Raw genomic sequence first — 23,775 nt, 5'->3', positions numbered from 1 at the left:
GAACACGGTGACACCTCATGGGACCCAGCTTTTCACCAGCCTGCTCGCTCTCTGCTGGGTGCTCTCTGGCTTATCAACCTCAGGCCCAGGATTAGAGTTGAGATCTAGGCCAAGGTCACGGTCACAGTCAAGGTAGGAGTCAAGATCGAATGCAGACTTGGGTCAGGATCTAGGTCTATTCCATCCGGCCTAGGTGAAGTATAGTGTCAGGAGCCAGACACAATTCTAAGTCAGGATCTAGATCAAGGTCTAGTTCAAGGTCTGGGTCTGCTTTTGGAGCTGGACTTAGGTCTAGGGTTAGTATCAGGGTCTGGGTCAGGTTCTAGGTGAGGTTCTGGGTCTAAATCAGATACAGGCTTGGATCAGCTTGAAGAAGTAAGCTCGGAAGAAGTGCACAGTGGGATGAGGGTAAGGAGGGAGCCTCTTGCTGGAGACTTGGGGTGCGTAAGGCAAAAGGGGGAGTGGCTTTTATTTAATGGGAAGCTCTATCAGCAGTGAATACATCTGTGCTCGGGTTACTCAGGCATGGTTTGTATGAATGTGTTGGTTACTGGTGTAGCCCCTTGTGGGCTACTAGTGGAAAAGGGGAGCAAAGTCTGCAGGGCTTGAGGCCAGTCTATGCCCATAGCTAGTCCTGGGAAGGACATGCTAGTCTCTATCTGCTGCCCTCCCCTCCCCTACAGCAACTATTCCAGCTGAACAGAGAAATTATCTCAACTCAGACCACCACAGCCTTGGGCTCTCTAGACAAAAGGATCTGTCTCCCTCTAAGACTGAGTAGAATACAATGAGCTTCCCCACTTTAAATTAAATTCCTTGCAAGTTTGGGGGTCTGACCGAGGTGGAGGAGAGTCAATGCAATCTCATTATCAGTTAAGTCCTTCAAAAGAAAAGCTGAACTTAAAGTCTGGACTTTGGAAGAAGGGAGGAAGTTGAATCTCCCCCTGATATTGGTCATTAATATAATTTTTCACATATGGAAAGAAATGGAAAGAACACTGGCTTGGGAGTCAGGAAACCTGGATTCTATCCCATCTCTGCCACTCATTTGCTGTGTGACCCTGGGCAAATCCCTTTCCTTCTCTGGCATTTTTTGCATTTGGAGTGAGAGAGAGGACAATGAGCATGTGGAGAGGAGCTCACCTGGGGTGTGACAGCTAGGGGTTGCCAGAGGCCTCCAGAAATGGCCACAAACTTCCCCCTTCCCAGCCTTCCAATCTGCACAGCATTGAGTCAAGATTATTTGGTTATTGTTTTGGGCCTCTTCTAGAACAAAGCACAACAGTGTTGACTGGATGCTGTGGGGATCTGATGGCTGGGAGGGGGGAGATGTGTAGCCATGGAATATCCATGCTCCAGGAATGGCGCTGCCAGTCGATGAGGGCAGCGCCCAGCAAGGAAGTCGTTGTGGGGTGAGGGTGGTGGGCACCCAGTGGGGGTATAGCAGTTGGTGCCCTCTAAATGTCTGAGTGCTTGAGGCAGAGCGTCAGTCACTCCACCCTAGTTACTGCTTTATCTCTAAACCTCCATTATCTCTCTTTAACACAAAAGGCTCCCTAGAGTTCAGCCTTTACATTCCAGGAGTCCCAGAAGTTCTTGACATTTGTGCAATGCTGTCTAGGCTATTAATGACTGCAAAAGGGAAGGTTAACTACTCCCGTCCCTTCCTTCCCTCCCCCACCCCAAAGCAAACCTTAAGCCACCCCGGATATTCAGAAAGCAAACGCTATTTCCTAAAATGCTGTGATATTGGCCCAAAGACTCCTTTAGATAATAGCTCTGCTCACCCCAGGGCTCCCCAGGTTGTGTTTTAAATTCAGCTCTAGCCCTGGGAATCCTGAGTGGGCAGTAAGTGGCTTGTGGGACTGGCTTCTGTCCCAAAAGAGTAGAGAACCCAGCCTGCAGACTTCAAAGAACCCTGGCGCCATTGAGGAAGTGAAAGGTTGGGGACTTTGAAATTTTCAGTCCCAGGAGGGAGCGCTTTCCAGATTTAGCCTTTCTGAAACACATGAAAGTTTGTTTCCCTTGAAACAGGAAATCGAAAAACATAAACAGCAAAATGAGGAGAAACGTTTAGGCTGTGAATAACCCCACTCCCAACCCCACCCATCCCCAGCCTTTCAAGTCTGGGACCCACCTAAACAAAGCTGGGGAAGGTCTTTTTTTTTTCTTCTGTTGCATGTTTCTCCCCCCACACAGATTCTCTGGAAACAAATCTTCCCAGTTCTTGCCTTCTTCTAGGGGACAAAGTCATGAAGAGGTCATGTGTGACCCTAGGTAATGACCTAGACATTCGTAAAGCACTCCCTAATTGCTAAGCACTGTGCTAAAATGGGGAGAGGGTGGGAATAGATGACACGCCTCTTCCAAGTTGAAAATGATAACTCTAAGTCTCCCAGAAACTGATGGGAGGCAGAGTCAGAAGGGTGTGAGTCTGTGAGGGTCTTCCCCCCTGGCTGGTGCCAAGGATGTAACCACTCTTAGGATCATAGATCCAGAGCCTAAAGAAATCTTAGCCATCATGTAGTCTAATCTCATTTTCTAGATAAGGAAACTGAGGCCCAGAGAGTCTAAGTAAGGGTTGGGGAGTCTTCAGCCTTAAGGAGGCCTTCTAGGTCCTTAAGTGTGGCCCTTTGACTGAATCCAAACTTCACAAAACAAATCCCCCTAATAAAATTTTAGTTTATATAATTAAACCTAATTAATAAGGGGATTTGTTTTGTGAAGTTTGGATTCAGTCAAAGGGCTGCACTTGAGGATCTAGAGGGCCACATGTGGCCTTGAGGCTGCAGGTTCCCCACCCTTGCTCTAAGTCATAAGGTCCCACATAAAGTAGTATCACAGGTGGGACTTGAACCCAAGTCCTCTGATCCCAGAGCCAGTGTCCTTTCCATTGGACCACACTGCCTATTTTGGTACCCTGGTATCAATATGAGTTCTACTATGTGCAAGATTCGAAGAGACATAAGATATTAGGTAAGTCAGTGTCCTTGTCCTCATTAGACTAGGAGCTCCTGGAGGGTAGGGAGTATCTTTTGCCTTTCTTTGTATTCCAGGTGCCAGATGCTTAGTAGGAGCTTAATAAATGTTTATTGAGCGACAGATGGATCCCTGGAATTTATATCCGATGGGGATTGGTGGGAGGGGGAGGCAGGGAGGAGAAAATGCTGAATCCTAACTAGGGTGGGGTGAGGGAAGAGGAGCCAAAATCTAGAGGGTGTTGTCTGTACCTACCCTCCTGCAACAGGTAGAGACAATTGTAGTGAGAACCAATCTATTAAGGGGAAAAAAAATGGTTGAAAGGGGAAGGTGCTAGGCAGCCTCCTTCCACAGGCTGCGTGAGCGCCTCCTTGCTCCAGTCCCCACGCCCCCATAATAGATGGCCCAAGAAATGGCCTCCCAATTTCCCAGGGACTCTTACACCATAGTTGTGTGCTTGGGGTTGTGGTTTGTCCATCCTTCCTTCCAGAAGAGGACCGTGTCATCAGGATGGTGATGCCATGACTTGCATTTGAATTGGATTTAAGTGAGGTAGGGCTGTGCAAAGTTACCAGCCTCACTTTTTTCCCCCAGAGCCATCTGGGTCCAGTGGCCAGATATCCCTCGGACTTTCTGTCCCAAGGCCCACCTCTTCTTTCCCCCTCCCCTCTCAGCCGATTTTGTCTTATAAAGTTGATCTGTGGGAGATTTTTGTGCCATTTGCCTCAAATGCATCTGCCAGTGTTGATGCTGGACACCAGAATTGTTTGGTATGGCTCTGGGGAGATGTGACTCTTAAGCAGAAAAGCTAAGGAGATCAAGTGAGTGCTGGGTATCAGCTTAATGCCTTGCATCTAGAGCTGGGAAGGGATCCCAGCGGTCATCTATCTAGGCTAACTCTCCCATTTTATAGATGAGGAAGCTGAAAAAGTTCCATTCCTCTCCAAATCCTTGGAAAGCCTGTTTTATCTGGTACTCTAATGCTCTCTGGCCACCAGACGGCAGTGTCCTACAACCCAAGTGGAAATGGAGGTTCACCAGCCAGGAGGTTTTGAGGTGGTGGGGCTCACATCTCTGGGCCCCAACAGTTAACAATCATCCTGCCCCTGGCTGCAGGGTCAGATCATGGGGTCACAGGCTTAGAGCTGGGAAGGACCATCAAAGAGACCATCTAAGTCCAATTGCCTCATTTTATACAAGAGGAAACTGAGTCCCAGAAAGTTTAAGTCACTGTTTTATATATGTGTGTGTATATATATGTGTATATATATGTGTGTATATATATATGTGTATATATATGTGTGTATATATATATGTGTGTGTGTGTGTGTGTGTATGTATGGATTGACTGAAGACTGATACTGTTTGTAATATTTAATTCTGTATAGAAGTATTGCTGTGCTGATGGGTTCTGTATTACTGAGTCCTGTCTGAGGATTGATGGGAAGCTTCATTTGGCTTTCAAAGTGACCTCTAAAGTGTCCTGCCTTTTGTGAAAGCAAAGCACCCTGCACCTTGTTAGGGTGGGATACTTGTGCCTCCAATCCCCAGAAAGCTGAGGTTTTTTGCTTCTTGTCTAGCTGACCCTACTGGTCTTGTCCCGATAGGAGAGTTTGCAATTTCATTTGATTTGTCCTGACAGTAGCACAGATACATCGAGGCCACTTCTGGTGCTCCTTGCAATGAGGACCCAGAGGACATTGGCTCTATAGGGCAACCTCCTATGGTAGAGTGAGACCCCAAGAGTTTCTGAGTGTGTCCTGTATAGAAAGGGACACAGATGGCCTTGGGCGTAGAGGGAATCATGGGTGAGTTTCCATCCAGAACAGAGTTGTCAGCAGAGAAAGGGGTAAGGCCAGAGAGGTTTCCAGGTCCCAGATTCCTCAGGGGAAAGCTCCAAATAGTCTGGAAAGCTCAGAGAAGACCAGGTTTCCCTGGGAGATGGGAAGTCCATGTTCTTCACCTTTCTTTCACTTATGGGTTGAGAAAGGCCCTACCCATCCAAGCCTAGCAAGGAGAAATATTTGGAGAACTTTGTAAGATATGGTTTGTTTCGTGAATCTGCAAAATTTTTATTTGGGAATAATCATGATTTCCAGGTGTACATGTAAGATTGTATGTGTACGATTGTATAACATTGCCTATTTGGAGACTTGAGTGTAAGCCATTGGAAGATGTAAATGAATGGAAATTGTTTCTGTCGCCCCAGAGTCCACAAATTCTGAATTTGGAACGAAGGACTGTTTGTGGGAGACCCCCACTTTGTTTTTTTTGTTTGCTTTTTTTTTGCTTTGGCAATTGGGGTTAAGTGACTTGCCCATAAGGCTGGATTTGAACTCAGGTCCTTCTGACTCCAAGGCCAGAGTTCTAATCACTGCACCAAGTAGCTGCCCCGAGACCCCCACTTTGAAGCAGGAGGAAAGTGTGTAATGGAGCCTTTGGAGCTGCCATATTCAGGTGGCCCAATATGGAGGCAGTCTTTTTCCCTGAATTCCCTATCTTGTGCCTTGACTCAGGTGACTGAGCTGGGTGTTGGAGCTGTGATGAGCTTGGAGCCAGGATTCCATGGGGGGATGGTATAGCTGGCACCTGAAACTGAGAAGGACAAAGAGAAACAGGACAAGATGCAAACACACACCTCCAGACACACCAAGGTGTGTGTGTGTGGGGGTGCTCTAAAAGGAGAGAAGGGCTGGGAGAGAGGTATCGCACCCCTTCCCTCCTCCAGCTTTACTTCATGTCTATCTCTTTTTCTTGGTGTGATCGTGGGTTGGAGACTCCCTTCAAACCCAGGTCACACCAAGAAAAAGATCAAAAACTCTATTTCAACATAATTGGTTTCCTTTGTAAACCTCTATTATTTTATGCATTTAAAAACATGATTACGAAAAAGGGATCATAAGCTTCACCAGACTGTCAGAGGGGAACACGACACAAAGAAGGTGAAGAAACCATGACTTAAATTCTAGAATGTTGCATTTAGAACTAGAGGAAGGATGTGGGTTCAAATCCTGCTTCTTCCAGTTGCTACCTATGTGACCGTAAAACAGTGACTTAAACTTTCTGGGCCTCAGTTTCCTCTTGTGTAAAATGAGGGAATTGGCCTTAGATGGTCTCTGAGGTCCTTTCCAGTTCTAAGCCTGTGACCCCATGTTCTGGCCCTGCAGCCAGGGGCAGGATGATTGTTGACTGTTGGGGCCCAGAGATGTGAGCCCCACCACCTCAAACCTCCTGGCTGGTGAACCTTCATTCTACTTGGGTTGTAGGACACTGCCCCCCTCTGGTGGTCATAGAGCATTTGGGTACCAACTTCAGACATCCAGATAAAACAGGCGTTCCAAATATTTAGAGCTGAAAGAAACTTTCTGGAGACCATTTAATCTAACCTAAAACACTTTTTTTGCATTTAAAATATATTCTAAATTTATCAAACACCAATAAAATGAACAGCCCTATGCTTCCATCTACTCCTTACTTGTAAAAAACCCCCCTTTTTTTTTTAAAGGCAATTGGAGTTAAGTGACTTGCCCAGGGTCACACAGCTAGTAAGTGTCAAGTGTTTGCTCTGAGGCCGGATTTGAACTCAGGTCCTCCTGACTTCAGGGCTTGTACTCTATCCACTCTGCCACCTAGCTGCCCCCACCCCCCAAAAAAACCCTTTTAAAAATTTACATAGTCAAAACAAATTCCCACATTGACCATATCTTAAAATGTATGTCTCGTTCTGTACCTTGAGTCTACCACCTCTCTGTAAGGAAGTGGGAAGTGTTCTTCCTCACTGCTCCTTGGTAATCTTGACTGGTCATTGCTTTGATCAGAATTCTTCCACCGTTCAGCCTGTTTTTCTGAAGTTCCTGTGTGGATAGAGTACTGGGCCTGGAGTCAGGAAGACTTCAGACACTGACTAGCTGTCTAACCCTGAGCAAGTCACTTAGCTTTACTTGCCTCAGTTTCCTCATCTGTAAAATGGGGATACCTCCCAGTGTTGTTACGAAGAATAAATGAGATAAAATTTGTAAAGCACTTAAGCAGAAACAGTGCCTGGCAGAGTACGTGTCATAGAAATGCTTATTTGCTTCCTTTCCTCTCCTACCTTCTCACTTCAGTCTACATCAGTTCATACACATGTTTCCAGGGTTCTCTGAAACTTTCCCTTTCTCAAAATTTTTGTGGCTGTATAATATTCCATTACCTTTCTGTAGGTTAGCAGCATTTTAACAGTCAAAGTAGCAGGATGATGTAAGAGAAAGAATACTGGTCTTAGAGCTAGGGTCTAATCCATTGTTGTCTTTGTTTCTTTTTCTTGCTAGTTGAGTAATAAAATGAGAATATCAGTCCTGTCAATTTCTCAGCCTTGGTGAGAGGATTAAATAAGAAATATTACGTGGCAAAACACTTAGAAAACTATCAAAAAGTGTCATAGTAGAATCAAGTAATGTGTTTTTTTTTAATTTTCACAAGGCAATTGGGGTTAAGTGACTTGCTCAGGGTCACACAGCTAGTAAGTGTCAAGTGTCTGGTGTGAGGTTGGATTTGAACTCAGGTCCTCCTGACTCTAGGGCCAGTGCTCTATCCACTGCCCCACCTACCTGTCCCCCAAGTAATGTTTTAAAAGATGTAATAATTCCAAGTTGCCATTATCTATTCATTATAGTAGGTTCTCCAAAGCAGCAGTGTTACACTGAAATACCAGCTGCTTGTTGACTTAGAAAACCACAGATTAACATTATCTGTACTCTATTACAGGGGCAGCTCAGTGGCACAGTGGATAGAGCATTGGACTTGGAATCAGGAAGACATGTTCATGAATTCAAATCCAGCCTCAGACACCTACTAGTTGTGTGACCTTGGGTAAGTCACATAGCTGTTTGCCTCAATTTCCTCATCTGTCAAATGAGCTAGAGAAGGAAATGGCAAACCACTCCAATATCTTTTCCAAGAAAATTCCAAATGGGGTCATAAAGAGTCAGACGTGACTGAACAATGTTGTATTACATTTTTGTTAATTTCATTATGTGTCTCCCAATTTTATTTTAATCTGGTTCCAGGTTGCCATGGAAGTTTGACACCTCTGCTCTAAAGGACCTTGGTAAGGCATTTCTAGGTCAATTTTTTTTAAACCAGCTCTGTGAAGTCAAATTACCAAGTATAATATTAAGTCCCTATTATGTACCAGGTAATGTGCTAAGTGCCACAAATACAAACAAAGGTTAAAAATAGTCCCTGCTCTCTAGGAGCTCACATTCCAATGGTGAAGCCAACATGCAGATAACGTTACGTACAAACAAGATGTATAAATGGTAAATTGGAGATAACCTCAGAGGGAAAGCACTAAGATTAAAGAGAACTAGCAGAGGCTTCTTGTAGAAGGTGGGAATTTAGCTGGGCTTTGAAGGAAACTAGAAAAGTCAGTAGATGGAGATGAAGAGGGAGAGCATGGCAGGCATAAAGTACAACCAGAGAAATTGCCCACGGTTGGAAGATAGAGTATCTTGACTCACCAACAGCAAGGAGGTAAGTGTTGATAGATCCTAAAGAACATGGACGGAAGTGAAGTGCAAGAAGATTGTTAAGGTAGGAGGAACTGGGTTATGAAGTGCTTTAAATAGTATAGGCAGATTGGCTAACATGGCAACAAGGAAAATGATAAATGTTGGAGAAGATGTGGGAAAATTGGAACAGTGATGCATTGTTGGTGGAGTTGTGAACTGATCCAACCATTCTGGAGAGCAGTTTAGAACTAGACCCAAAAAGCTATAAAACTGTGTGTACCCTTTGATCCAGAAATACCATTGCTGGGTCTATATCCCAAGGAGATCAAAGGAAAGGGGAAAGGACCTATTTGTATAAAGATATTTATAGCAGCTCTTTTTGTAGTGGCTAAGAATTCGAAATTGAGGGGATGCCCATCAGTTAGGGAATGGCTGAACAAGTTGCGGTATATAATTGTGATGGAGTATTATTGTGCTATAATGACAAGCAGGAAGATTTCAGAAAAACCTGGAAAGACTTCTATAAATTGATGCAGAGTGAAGCAAACAGAACCAAGAAAATGTTGTACACAGTAACAGCAATATTGTAATGATGATCAGCAACTCAACAACTCAATGATCCAAGACAATCCCAAAGGACTCATGATGAAATATGCTATCTAGCTCCAGAGGAAGAACGGAGTCTTAACGCAGACTGAAGCATACTATTTTTTATTTTCTTTCTTTTTTTTAAAATTCGAGTCTTCTTGTACAAAATGACTAAAATGGAAATGTTTTACATGATTACACATGTATAACCTGTATCTGATTCCTTACCATCTCAGGGAGGGGGGAGGGGAGGGAGGGAAAGAGGGATAGAATTTGGAACTCAAAACTTAAAACAAATGTTAAAAATTGTTTTAACATAATTGGGGGGAAATCAAATATTATTTAAAAATTAAATAGTACAGGTAGAGGCTATTAAAATGTCAGTATAGGGAATTCCTGGTACAGGAATTCCCTCTACTAAGGCAGATGGTACCTGCTCTGTAATATATACATTCTTAGAAAGCTGCCTGGAGCTCTAGGAGGTTAGATGATTTACCCAAGGTCATACAGACTGTGATTTTACCCATTTAAAACTTCTGACTTCCTTTCCTCCTTCCTTCCTTTTTTCCTTCCTTCCAATGAATGTCTATTGATAAAATGGGTCAGAATTTTTAAGAAGACATATAAAACATTACTAATTATGGTGAGCAGCAGAAATGATTTAGTGGAAAAAACCTGAATTATATATTTTTTAAGTAAGTCAGAAGTTTTTTCACACGTATAATTGATATCAAATTGCTTGCCTTCTCAAGGAGGGGAGAGAAGTAGGAGGGAAAGAATTTGAAACTCAAACTTTTAAAAAATGATTGTTAAAAATGTTTCTGCATGTAATTGAGAAATATTTGATGAAGTAAATAAAAAATAATTTAAAAGAAAAGGAAGGAAGAAAGAAAGAAATGAGGGAGAAAAGAAGAGAAGAAAGGAAGGTCATAGAGAATTGGACACGATTGAAAATGATGAAACTTTAACAATCTATCCCCATTTTTGTGGTTGGGGATTATTATAGCACCTTATGGTTATTCAGTTGGATCTGACTCTCAAGGACCCCATTTGGGGTTTTCTTGGCAATGATACTGAAGTGGTTTGCCATTTCCCTCTCCAGCTCATTTGACAGATGAGGAAACTGAGGCAAACAGGGTGAAGTGACTTGCCCAGGGTCACACAGCTAGTAACTGTCTAAGGTCAAATTTGAACTCAGGAAGATGAGTCTTTCTAACTGCAGGCCCAGTACTCTGTGTCACCTAGCTGCCCCATGATCTCAAGGGTACAGGGGGCTTGTAAGGTGTAAAAAGACTGGAAAAGTAGGATTAGCTGGATAACGATGACAAACAGAAAGTCAGATGGTCTCTGCTGTCGAGGAGCTCAGAGTGGAGCAGACATCACATATGGAAGGGTTCAGAGGTACGTCAGAGGGAGAAGCCCCATGTGAGACAGAAGTTCTCAGGCACAGTACCAAAGCTGATGGTCAGGCATCTTCTTTCCTGTCATTTTCACTCATAAAACCATACCTATTTCTGGTGCTAAACCATGTGACAATGTCAAAAGCTTTGGTGTCAAGAAGCTTCTTTTCTGGATCTTCAACAGTTGTGCCCACTGGGTGGGATGGCATTTGTAGACACAGTTCCCAGGTTGTGTTTCCACAAGATTTACTTCCTTATGCATTGAATGACTGTGAGGGCCGGATTGGACACAGGGCTGGCAGTCTGGTGGCTGCTGCTATTCCTGGGGTCCTTGGGCATAGGGTTCTGGACTATTTCCACAGGGTCCTCAAAGGAGGTGTTGAGGTGGTGGCACGTCGCCATCCACATCCCTTGATCTCAGCAGTGGGCATGGCTTAGTTCCCCTAGAAGCCTGGAGTGGTAACTAGGGCTGGACCGGGATGGGGGCGTTGGTCACGGAATGCCCTTCTGTCCTGACTTGAGAATTTTGTTACATACCCATATCTAAAGCTGATTTAGCAGAAACTCCCCTTTTAGAGAACTGGCCCTCAGTTGAGGTTAAGTGGTTTACCTAACTAAGGTCAGATACTTGGTCAATGCAAAGTTGGTAACTGAATCCTCTCACTATGAGGTTCTAATTTTCTTTCATTGAGAGGCAGGCTGTAATGCAGGAAGAGCACTGGAATGAGAGTTAGAAGGCCAGGATTCAAATCCTGCCTGTCACTTATTAGCTGCATTACCTTGGGTAAGTCACTTCACTTCTATCTGCCTCATTTTCCTTCTTGTCAAAATGAGGGATTTATTAGGATAACGACTGAATGCTAGAGGAAACTTTAGAGGTTACCCCTTAATTTTATAGATGGGGAGACTGAGGCCCAGAATAATGAAGTGATTTATCCAAGGGCCAGGATTTGAGTACCCACGTTCTTTGATATTCCATCTGACACTCTAACCACATCTCACAGCTGCTTCAGGGTTAAATTTGCACTAGATTGCTATGATTTTTGCCAACCCCATAGTCACAGGTAGCATATTTCATTAGGGCACTATCTCTCTTTCCTTTCTCTTTTCTTTCTTTTGTTTCTTCCCTCCCTCTCTTCTTCTCTTCCTTCATTCCTTCCTCCCTCCCTTTTTCCCTTCCTTTTTCTTTCTTTCTTTTCTCTCTCTCTCTCTCTTCATCCTTCCCTCTCTTCCTTTTCCCCTTCCTCTCTCCTTTTTTTCTTTCTTTCCTTCTTTCTTCACTTACTGAATACTCAGTCACAAAGGACTCTATCTTTATTCATATAACAAAAGAAATTATAACAACTCATTACATGCAATATGAATGCCAGAGAGGCAAAGTACAATGGATAAAGAGCAGGCTTTGAAACCAGGAGAATTGAAGATATCTTCTGGATATCCAGATTGAGATGTCTAAGAGGCCTTTTCTGAGTCAAAAAAGTCGGGGCCAATCAGGCTTCATGGGGAATGCAAGTTTCACTAGGGAAGCTGCTAAGGAAACTGGGTCAAAGGAAGTTTTGTGTGTGTGTGTGTGTGTGTGTGTGTGTGTGTGCGTGCGTGTGTGTGTGTGTGTTGTGTGTGTGTGTGTGTGTGTGGTATGGGGAGGAAGCTGTGTCAGGAAACTTTTTCCTACTACATACTACCCCTCGGTGGGAAGTCCTAATGATTTTCCAGGGGACTTTCCATCATTTAAGTAACTAAATAGTCCTCCTGTCATGAGTAGTACTATGGTAGGAAAAAGAGAGAAAATGTGAAATCCTTAAGTCTTTGCTTCCTTCTTCAGACAGGCTGAGTATCAAAGGCTCATAGTCTGGCCCTTGTGATGGGTGATGCCACATCTTTGCAGTTCACAGTGGGTCCTAATGCAGAGTGGTGTTGATGAACCAGAAGGGCTCCACGAACATCAGAGCCACAGCACAGATGGTGGCACCCCAGCACAGTCGTGGCAGATTTCTCCTACTGATGTGAGGTGGCCACGATGAGCAGGACAGACCGATAGAAGGATAGAAGGGCCTGGCGTGCTATGGTCCATGGGATCACGAAGAGTCGGACACGATTGAATAACAAGCAATAAAAACGGTTCCCACTTTAGAGTGGAGGACAGAGGTTAAGTGAGCTGTCCAAGGTGACAGCTGGACTGAGCCTCAGAGATCACATCTGAACTCAGCTCTTCCTGACTCCTGACCCATCACTCTGTGCACTATGGCGCCCCATAGCGGCCAGTGCCGTTACTTCCGAGATGACCTTGCACCTGCCCAGCACTGCCCAGTATATTTCTTCTTTGTACCTTGTTTGTACCTAGAACTTGTTCATTCTCGCATTGGAATGCAAACTCCCTGAAGGCAGAGTCGTCCTTTTACCTTAGCCTAGTGCTTGTCACACAGCGAGAATTTAAAAAAGGGTGACAGCCTGAATTCTCAGCTTCTCTGGAACTTCATTTCCCCATCTGTAAAATGGTTATGATAACACCTCAGTCCCAGAGTTGTTTTGAGGATCAAATGAGATCACTGCAAATCTCAGAGTACGATAGAAATGAGTGCTGCTATTATTATTGGTGATAATAATATCATTATTATAGGGAGAATCACTTCTCCTCTCTGGGCCTCAGTTTCCTCATTTGAAAAATGAGCTTCTTGCACTTCTAGGACTATATCCTAAAGAGATCAAACAAACGGGAAAAGGACCCACATGTACAAAATATTCAGAGCAGCTCTTTTTGTGGTGGCAAAGAATTGGAAATTGAGAGGATGCCCATCCATTGGGGAATGGCTGAGCAAGGTATGGTATATGAATGTAATGGATACTATTGTGCTATAAGAAATGATGAACAGGCTGACTTCAGAAAAACCTGGGAAGACTTATGTGGTCTGATGCTGAGTGAAGGGAGCAGAGCCAAGAGGACTTTGTATACAATAGCAGCCACGTTATGCAATGACTAAGAATGTTAAACTGAACCCTTCTCAGCATTACGAGGATCTAAGACATCTCCAGAGGCCTCGGGATGGAAAATGCTGCCCACATCCAAAGAAAGAACTATGGAAGTCGAATCGCTATCATTTTTTTCCTCTTCTGTTGAGTTTTGTTTCATCTTTCTGATGGTTCCTCCTATTGGTTCTAATTCTTACTTACAACATCACTAATGTGAAAATATGTTTAATAGGAATGTAAATGTAAAGCCTATATCAGATTGTGTGCCGTCTTCGGGAGGGTGGTGGGGAGGAAGGGGGAGAAAATTTTTAAACTCAAAAGCATATGGAAGTGATTGTTAGTAAATCAAAATAAATGAATAAAATTAAAAATAAATAAATAAATGAAATGCTAAAAAAAAAAAAAGAGCCTCTTGGAATTCCGTAGAATCCCTCCTTCTCTCTTCTTTTTTTCTATTCCACTATTGCAGCGCGTTTTGATAATATTGTCCCTGCCCGGCTGCCGCCGCCTCCCTCGCTAGGCCCCGCCCCTCCATGCGCGCTCCCGGGACTCCTGGGCGCCCACGTGGTCCTGACCCGCTCGGCGCGCGCGCAGCTCCGTAAGTGGGGCGGGGGCGGGGGGTACGGGGCGGTGGGGGCTGCGGAGGGGCGCACGTGGCTGCGTGGGCGGGGGGCGGAGGGGGTGGTTGCGCGCCGAGCGGGAGGCGCGGGGAGGTTGGGGGGAGGGGTGGGTGAGCAGGCGCCACGAGGGGCTGCTGGGGTGGGGGGTGGGGGAGCCGGACCGTGGATGCCGCCGGGGCCGCCGGCGAGTTCTACGTGCCGCTCCGTGGCGCAGCGGGGAGTGCGGCCGCCCGGGGTCCTGAAGATTCGGGTTCGAGTTCTCCCGGAGGGTGATCTCAGTTTGTAAAATGAGGTTGTGACGATCCTAGCTTTGCCAAGTTGGGGTGTCGCATATTAACCCCGTTGTCAGTGCCACTTTTCATTGCACAGCCATGGCCAGCATACAGTAAGCGACCAATCCTTGCCTCTCCCTAGGCAGTAAGCACTTCATAAGTGCTCTTCCAGTGCACAGCTAAGTGGCCCTGGATGCCTGGCCTGGAGTCACTTAAGCGCCTTAACCCCATTTGCCTCAGTTACCTCATCTGTAAAATGAGCCGGAGAAGGCAGTATCTTGGCCAAGAAAACCCCAAATGGGGTCAGGAACGTCCAGTATGCAGTAAGGGATTAATTACTGCTTTTCCCTAGGCAGTAAGTGCTTTAATAAATGCTCCACACAGTAATCTATCAAACTGTGCTCCCTATATTGTAAGTGCTTTTAATAAATGTGTTTCCTGTATACAGTAAGTGATTGATAAATACTGGTATATTTTCTGCATCAGGGGTTTATTAATATATACACACACATACATACAAATACATACATATCTGTTTAGATTATTGCATTTCAGCATCATTGGTTACCTTGGTAATCCCCTTTTTTTTTTGTTAGGCAGTTGGGGTTAAGTGACTTGCCCAGGGTCACACAGTAAGGGTCAAATGTTTGGTCTGAGTCCGTATTTGAACTCAGGTCTTCCTGACTTCAGGGTCAGTGCTCTATCCACTGCGCCACTTAGCTGCCCCACTCTCTTGCTTTTTAAAAAAGCATTTCCAGAGGGGTTCAGGACATGTAAAGATTCTAATAATAATTGCAATGATAACAGCTAGCATTTATAAAGTGCTAAAGCACTTTACATATATTAACTGATACTACATATAATACATTTTACATATATTAACCGATATACATATAATAAAGGCTTACAAGGCACTTTACATATATTAACTTATTTGATACAATAATTTGAGAAGTAGGTGCTGTTACTCCCATTTTACAGATGGGGAAACTGAGGCTTATGGAGGTTAAGTGATTTGCTGAGGATCTCGCAACCAGTGTTTCGAGTTGAGATCTGAACCAGGGTCATCCTGACTCCCAAGTCCAGTCCTCTATCCACTTCATCCCTTCTCTTGAGGGCAGGGAAGAATGGGGGAGGGGTGGTGGTGAGAGGTTTACTGGGATGCTGGTGTGGTGGGGGATGTTCATGTCAGAGGCTGAAGTCATGAGGGGGTGGGGTTGAGGAAGTCAGTAGATACAATTCTTCGAGCATTTACTGAACACGCTACCTGTGTGGTTCAGCTTCATCATTTTACAGACGAGGAAACTGAGGCCCCAGGGAGGTTCACTTAACTTGCTACTGTGGTAGGTGCTGGGGATATCAAGACAGAAATGAAAATAATCTCTGTCATCAAGAAGCTTAAGTGAAGGGGGGAGACCACTTAGACAAAGGTGATTAAATACTGTGTGCAAAGCAGTTTGCTGAATTGGACTGAGGTAGAGATTGGGCAGAGCAGCAAAGTCCTTGTTCACAAAGGTCACTTAAGCTGCACCTTCATGGGTCCCAAGGATTCCAAGAGTCCGGGAATGGGATGTGGAGCCCAGAGCAGCGAGGAGGCCGATTTGGGGGATTCTTGAGTGTGTGGAGGAGGAGGAGGATGTGCGATAAGTCTGGAAAGACAGGTTAGGACCAGAGAGTAAAGACCTGTAAATGTCAGAAGAGTTTGTATTTTATCCTGGAGGCAATTTGGGGAAGAGACATACTCAGACCTGGGCTTTAAGGATATCTGTCTACCTCCCTACATGTCTATCTATCCATCATCTATCTAATAAATAGACTCAGACCTGTGCTTTAAGAATATCTACCTACTTATTCAGTGCCATACCAATCAAACTGCCAAAAAATTATTTTATAGAGTTAGAAAAAATAATAAGATTTATTTGGAAAAACAACAGGTCCAGAATATCAAAGGAACTAATGAAAAAAAATGCAGGGGAAGGTGGCCTAGCCATTCCAGATCTTAAATTGTATTATAAAGCAGCAATCATCAAAACTGCGTGGTACTGGCTAAGAAATAGGGAGGTGGATCAGTGGAATAGGTTAAATATGCAAGACACAGCAGTCAATGACTATAGTAATCTATTATTTGATAAACCCAAAGACCCCAGCTTCTGGGATAAGAACCCAGTCTTTGAAAAAAAAACTGCTGGGAAAACTGGAAAAGAGTATGGCAGAAACTAGGCATAGACCCAAATCTCACACCATATGCCAAAATAAAGTCAAAATGGGTTCAGGACTTAGATATAAAGGCTGATACCATAAGTAAACTGGGAGAACAAGGAATAGTTTACCTATCAGATCTATGGAGAACAGAAGAATTCATGACCAAACAGGAGACAGAGAATATTATGAAAAGCAAAATGGATCATTTTGATTACATTAAATTGAAAAGTTTTTGTACAAACAAAGCCAATGCAGCTAAGATTAGAAGGAAGGTAGTAAATTGGGAAAGAATTTTTACAACCAGTCTCTCTGATAAAGGCCTCATTTCTAAAATATATGGAGAATTAAGACAAATTTACAAGAAGACAAGCCATTCCCCAATTGATAAGTGGTCAAAGGATGTGAACAGACAGCTCTCAGATGAAGAAATTAAAGCCATCTATGGTCATATGAAAAAATGCTCTAAATCATTATTGATTAGAGAAATGCAAATCAAAACAACTCTGAGGTACCACCTCACACCTATCAGATTGACCAACATGACAAAACAGGAAAATGATAAATGTTGGAGAAGATGTGGGAAAATTGGAACCCTAATACATTGTTGGTGGAGTTGTGAAATGATCCAACCATTTTGGAGAACAATTTGGAACTATGCCCAAAGGGCTACAAAAATGTGCATACCCTTTGATCCAGCAATAGCACTTCTAGGGCTATATCCTAAAGAGATCAAACAAAAGGGAAAAGGACCCACATGTACAAAAATATTCAGAGCAGCTCTTTTTGTGGTGGCAAAGAATTGGAAATTGAGAGGATGCCCATCCATTGGGGAATGGCTGAGCAAGTGGTGGTATATGAATGGAATGGAATACTATTGTGCTATAAGAAATGATGAACAGGCTGACTTCAGAAAAACCTGGGAAGACTTGTATGGTCTGATGCTGAGTGAAGGGAGCAGAGCCAAGAGGACTTTGTATACAATAGCAGCCACGTTATGCAATGACTAAGAATGTTAAACTGAACCCTTCTCAGCATTACGAGGATCTAAGACATCTCCAGAGGCCTCGGGATGGAAAATGCTGCCCACATCCAAAGAAAGAACTATGAAAGTCGAATCGCTATCCTTTTTTTTCTCTTCTGTTGAGTTTTGTTTCATCTTTCTGATGGTTCCTCCTATTGGTTCTAATTCTTATTTACAACTTCACTAACGTGCAAATATGTTTAATAGGAGTGTAAACGTAAAGCCTGTATCAGATTGTGCGCTCTCTTGGGGAGGGTGGGGAGGAGGAAGGGGGAGAAAAATTTTCAACTCAAAAGCATATGGAAGTGATTGTTGATAAATCAAAATAAATTAATGAAATTTTAAAAAAAAATAAAAGAAAGCATACACAAAAATTTTTAAAAAAAGAATATCTACTGGGGTAGCTAGGTGGTGTAGTAGATAGAGCTCTGGCCTTGGAATCAGGAGGACCTGAGTTCAAATATGGCCTCAGACACTTGAAACTTACCAGCTGTGCGACCCTGGGCAAGTCACTTAACCCCGATTACCTCACCAAAAAACACCCCCCCAAAATCTACCTATTTTACTTCTATATGTCTAATAAATAAATAGACTCAGAGGCAGCTAGGTGGCACCAGCCCTGAAGTCAGGAAGACCTGAGTGCAAATCCAGCCTCAGACACTTGACACTTACTAGCTGTATGACCCTAGGCAAGTCACTTAACCCTATTGCCCAGCAAAACTAACTAAATAAATAGAATCAGACCTGTGCTTTAAGAATATCTGTCTACCTACCTACATGTCTGTCCATCCATCTATAAACTGTCTATCTAATAAATAGATTCAGACCCGTGCTTTAAGGATATCCATCTACCTACCTCCGTGTCTATCTGTCTGTCTATCTATCCATCCAATAAATATACTCAGACCTGTGCTTGAATGTTACTCTTGTGTGTGTGTTTGTGTGTGTGTGTGTGTGGTGTGTGTGTGTGTATACACACATGTATATCCCTTTGAAGCACAGGTCTGAGTACATACACACACAGTAAGCAATTATATGCATCTTATTTATAAACATTTACATTAAACATGTATACACGTATTTATATGTTGTATATGTATGCATGTGTATGTACACATATGTGTATGTACATGCATGTAAAGTGGCATGTGTGTATATATACACACAATAAAGTGTCTATATATGTGCATTTGCACATATATAGCCTCTGCCCCTCTCTCCCTCTCTCCTCTCTCTCTCTCATCCCCTCTCCCCCCCTTCCCTTTCCCTCTCCCCTCCCTTCCTCTCTCTGTCTCTCCTCTTCTCCCCTCTCCTCTTCTCTCTCTCCTTCTCTCTCCCTCTCCCCCCTTTCCTTCCCCTTCCCTTTTCTTTTCCCCCTCCCTCCCACTCCCCCTCCCTTCCTCCCTCCCTCTCTCTCTCCCTCTTCCCCCCTTTCCCTTTCCCTCTCCCCTCCCTTTCCTTTCTCCCGCCTTCCCTCTCTCTCTCTCTGTCACTCTCTCTCTGCCTGTCTCTCTGTCTCTCCTCTCCTCTCTCTCTCTCCCTCTCCCCTCCTTTTTCCTTTCCCTCTCCCTCCCTCTCTCTGTCTCTCTTCTCTCTCTTTCCCTCTCCCCCCTTTTTCCTTTCCCTCTCCCTCCCTCTCTCTCTGTCTCTCCTCTCCTCTCCTCTCCCTTTCCCCCCCTTTCCCTTTCCCTCTCCCCTCCTTTCCTTTCTCCCTCCCTCTCTCTCTCTCTTTCTCTCTCTCTCCCTCCCTCCTTCTCTCTCCCTTCCTCCCTCCTCCCTCCCCTCTTTCCCTTTCTCTCTCCCCTCCCTTCCTCTCTCCTCTCCTCTCCTCTCCCTCCTCCTCTCTCTCTCCCTCTCCCCCCCTTTCCCTTTCCCTCTTCCCTCCCTTTCCTTCCCCCCGCCTCTCCCTCTGTCTCTCAGCTACTTGGTGGAGGATGGATTGGAGAGATGACAGGCGCCGGGAGCAGGGACACCCATGAGCTAAGCTTCTTGCCTGGGCTCCTCTTGCTCCTCCTTTCCTCCCCCTCTCTTCTTAACTCTGAGCTGCTGGCCTCTGACCTCCTCCTGCCCCTAGGCTGCTGTCTGCAGTTACTAACGCTCCCCAGGCCAGAACATAACTCTTGCATCCAGGGCTGTGACCACTGGGCTGTTCCACAAAGGATCCTCCAGCTCTAGTGAGCATTTTCCCTGCTGGCCTTTGTGCCTGGATGCCCTCCCTCCTCGTCTCTGCCTCTTGGCTTCCGGGTGCGTGGCACATAGTAGGTGCTTCATAGATGCTGATTGATTGATTAATTGATTGATTGGCTTCCCTGGATTCCTTGAAGTCTAAGATGCTACCTTCTGCAAGAAGCCTTTCCCCATCCTCTTTAATCTTGGCGCCTTCCCTCAGAGATTATCTCCATTTTGTCCTGTTTATAGCTTATTGTCTGTAATTATTTACGTCTCCCACATTAGACTGGGAGCTTCTTGAGGGCTGGGGCTGCCTTGTCCTTCTTGCCTTTGCTTTTCTATCCCCGGTGCTTAGCACTTGCAGTGCCTGGCACACAGTAGGTGTCAAATAAATGCTGGTTGACTGATTTCTTTCCCTCTCCATGTGCCCTTGTAGCTGGTGCCCGAGGTACCCAGAGCCAGGAGTGTGGCCCCATCTCCTCTCCATGGGAGCTTCCCTCCTGAAATTTGAGGCTGTAGCCCAGCAAACTGCCTGCAGGACTCGCCCATCGCTGCCTCGGCTGCGCTCTGAACTACACTGCCTCAGGTAGCGGGCGTGCCGCCTCCCGCGTTGCCCTTGCCCCTTTACTGTTCCCACAGATGCCTCCGTGCAGTCACTCCTAAATCCCTTCTCTTGGTTCTTTTCAGACAGACCCTCATGGCTGAACACCTGGAGGCTGTGCCCGAGAAGGCCAAGCCTGCGGCTGTGGCCAACGAGGCCCTGGGGAGCAAGGTTAGGGAAAGCAAGGCTCAGGGGCTGAAGAAGTGGGAGGAAACGGAACCCCAAGCCAAGAGGCTGAAGAACAGTGAGGAGGAGGAGCACAGTAAAAAACTCCCCAAAAGGAAGATTGTGCTGCTGATGGCCTATTCTGGGAAAGGCTACCATGGGATGCAGGTGTGTGAACCAACTCCTGGCCACCTCATGCATGGGGATGGATCTGCTGCATAATTTCTGTGGGTTGATACTTCCAAAAGGCAGGGAGGTAGTGTCGAGAGCTGGCCTCAGCGGCCACAGCCAGCCACACAATTCTGGGCAAGTCACTGGGCCTCTTGCCGTCCCAGGCAAGAACGTGCTGACCTGCTTTGGTGTCGAGTCTCCTCCTGTGAGCTCCCCGTCCCAATAAATCACAGGTCTGTCAAAAAATGGTTAAGTAATGTTTAAATAAAAAAATCTTTTAAGGAAAATGTTCAAGGACGGCTGTGTGGCACAGTGGATAGAGCACCAGCCATGGAGTCAGGAGGACCTGAGTTCAAATCGGGCCTCAGACATTTGACACTTACTAGCTGTGTGACCCTGGGCAAATCACTTAACCCCAACTGCCTTGCCAAAAAAACCAAATGTTAAAAGGTCTTACTCCAATAGGGATGTTTAGATTGGAGCAGATAAAACTAGTGGGAGGAGGAAGGAATATGAGATGATGTTTGTCTCCAATTATTTGGAGGAGACTTACTTTGGAGTGGGATTGAATGTGTTACCAGATGGCCAAAGGTCATCTTCCAAGCAATGCTGCTGCTTCTCCTTCTTCTTCTCCTCCTCCTCCTTCCTCCTTTTCCTCCTCTTCCTCTTCTCCTTCTCTTCCTTCCTCTTCTCCTTCTCCTCCTTCCTCTTCTCCTTCTCCTCCTTTTTCTCCTTCTCCTCTCCTTCTCTTTCTTCCTCCTTCTTCTTCCCCTTCCCATTCTTCTCCTTCTCCTTCTTCTCCTTCTTCCTCCTCCTTACTCCTCTTCCTATTCTTCTCCTCTTCCTTCTTCCTCCTCTTCTTGCCTAGGGTCTCACAGCTAGTAAGTGTCTCACTCCAGAGCCTGTGCCTTATCCATGGCATCACCTCGCTGCCCCAAAGCAGTGCTTCTTCATCTTTTTTTTTTTGCCTCTGGACTCTTTGTGCCAGTTGGATAGGTAGGAAGAGGAAGCAGTCACTCAGTCATTAAAATTTATTTCACCAGGCACTGTGCCAAGTGCTGGGGCTACAAAAAGAGGTAAAAGACAGTGCGTGCCCTCAAGGAGCTTACAGTCCAGTGGGGGAAGACTACATGCAAACAGCTACGTACTAACAAGTTCCATACAAGATAAATAGGAAATAATTAAAAGAAGGAAGGCAGTTGAGAAAAAAGGAAAGAAAGAAGGGGTTGAGAAAGGCCTCCTGTAGAAGATGAGAAGCCTGTGGGCTCCTTCTCACAATAAGGTTTTTAAATGCATCAAATAAAATATGTAGGATCGCAAAGGAAACCAGTTAGGTTGAAATAGAATGATCAATCAGTGTATTAAAGTTAAGTCAAGAAGCTTTTGTTAAGGGCTCACTTAAGTGCCAGACACCTGGCCAAGGCCAAGCCGAAAGACTCCCTGACCTCAAGCAGCTTATAATCGAATAGGGGCAGACAGCGTATTAAAAGGAGCTGAAGAAGTGGTCTCTGAGTCGAACAAAGTGAAGAAAGCCCAGAAAGTCAAGAGAAATGAAGACATGGCTAACCTGGCCTGGGTACTTCCCTAAGGATGGAGGTTCTGGGAGGAACCAGTCAGTCAATGGAAAGGGCTGTTGGGGCAGAGTGAAGAACTTTTAGGGTAAGAAGATTGCTGTGGCCTTGGAGAGAGTCTAGAGGAATCCATGTTCATGGATGCCAGGGAAGAATCCTTGTCCTAAGGCATAGAGGGATCGCTGTCTGTATTGGTAAAGGGAATGGCTGCATAGATGGAGTCACATATCCTTGCCTTATTACATGGACAACCAGAGGGCAGTAGATTCAAGGGGTGGAAATTGCAAAGAGGCAGATTTATCTTCGAGGGGATGGTGGGAAAACTTCCTACCGATTAGGCTCCACTGCACTGCATACTTCCCTTTCTCTCTCCCTGCTTCCCCAGACATTCCCCAACAGTATGAGCAGAGGCTTGATGGTCACTTTTGGGGTAGGCTGTCAATGGGAATCTGGTTGGGGCTGCATGGCACCTCGGGTCTTCTCCGACCCTGGGGTTCTATGTAGGACTGTATTCCCCACCATAGCCTGAAGTGACCCTGGGGGGACTTGAGGAGGCAGTGCCAGCCTCCTACCAGAGGTACCACTGGGCTGGCGTGATCTGGAGCCGTGGCCTTGCATGGTGGGTCCTTTGAGGATGCGGAGAGGCTTGTGAGCCGGTGTTAGCCATTGGGTGATGAATGTCTTCAGCTTCAGCATCTCCTCAAATGGTCAGAGGCCCTTGAGGCATGGAGGGGTTGGTGGAGGGAGTCTCTGTGCTGATGAAGTCACGGATGCTTGGCATGCTGGGAACCACACCAAAGGGAATAGGGCCCAGGCTTCTGGGGGAAGGTGGCAGGTCACATCTAGGACCACGTAGGATCATAGATCAAGAGCTGGAAGGGGCCATCTAGGCCAGCCTACTCATTTTACAGGTGAGGAAACTGAGGCTTGGAGGTGAAGCAGCTTTACTGGTCATACAGCTCGTGTCGGGGACAGCCCTCAATCCTGTGTTTCCACCAGGAATATTTCCTGTTTTGGAATAAATCAGTCCTGCCCATCCCATGCCACTGCACCCCTACTCACCCATCCTTCCTGAGGTCAGTCCATAAGCATTTATTAAACACCTCCTATGTGCTAAGCAGGGCAGCTAGGTGAAGCCATAGTGCGCAGAGCCCTGGGCCTGGAGTCAAGAAGACTCATCTTCCTGAGTACAAATCCAGCCTTAGACGCTCACTAGCTGGGTGACCATGGGCAAGTCACTTCATGCTGTTGGCCTCAGTTTCCTCATGTGTAAAATGAGCTGCAGAAGGAAATGGCAAACCACTCCAGTATCTTTGCCAAGAAAACCCTAGAGTCACAGAGTCAGATATGACTGAAACAACTGAACACCAAAAATGTGCCACACATGGTCCTAAGGTTCTCACACATACACACACATAGATATATGAGAGCTCTATCTAGAAATATGATACATAACTTATTATACATATGTATATATAATACTGTGCAGTCATGTCCTACTCTTCACTCTATTTGGTCTTTTTCATTATGTGATATTACACATGCTCTATATTGATA

General features: G+C 45.2%; 1 protein-coding gene across 1 annotated transcript in view; it reads left to right on the top strand.

The window, feature by feature from the left end:
* The first annotated feature begins 13,954 nt into the window (after positions 1-13,954).
* The window catches only part of PUS1 (pseudouridine synthase 1), a 29,516-nt gene continuing 19,695 nt past the window's right edge, over positions 13,955-23,775 (top strand). Inside the window, exons 1-3 of the mRNA XM_021004374.2 lie at positions 13,955-14,024; positions 20,147-20,296; positions 20,398-20,644. Of these exons, the coding sequence (XP_020860033.1) occupies positions 13,960-14,024; positions 20,147-20,296; positions 20,398-20,644 (462 nt within the window). The 5' untranslated portion in view covers positions 13,955-13,959. The remainder of the gene's footprint in view (positions 14,025-20,146; positions 20,297-20,397; positions 20,645-23,775) is intronic.

Source organism: Phascolarctos cinereus, unplaced genomic scaffold, assembly GCF_003287225.1.
Source record: "Phascolarctos cinereus isolate Bilbo 61053 unplaced genomic scaffold, phaCin_HiC Scaffold_4;HRSCAF=312, whole genome shotgun sequence".
Classification (NCBI taxonomy): domain Eukaryota; kingdom Metazoa; phylum Chordata; class Mammalia; order Diprotodontia; family Phascolarctidae; genus Phascolarctos; species Phascolarctos cinereus.
This window is presented reverse-complemented; position numbering and strand designations above follow the sequence as displayed.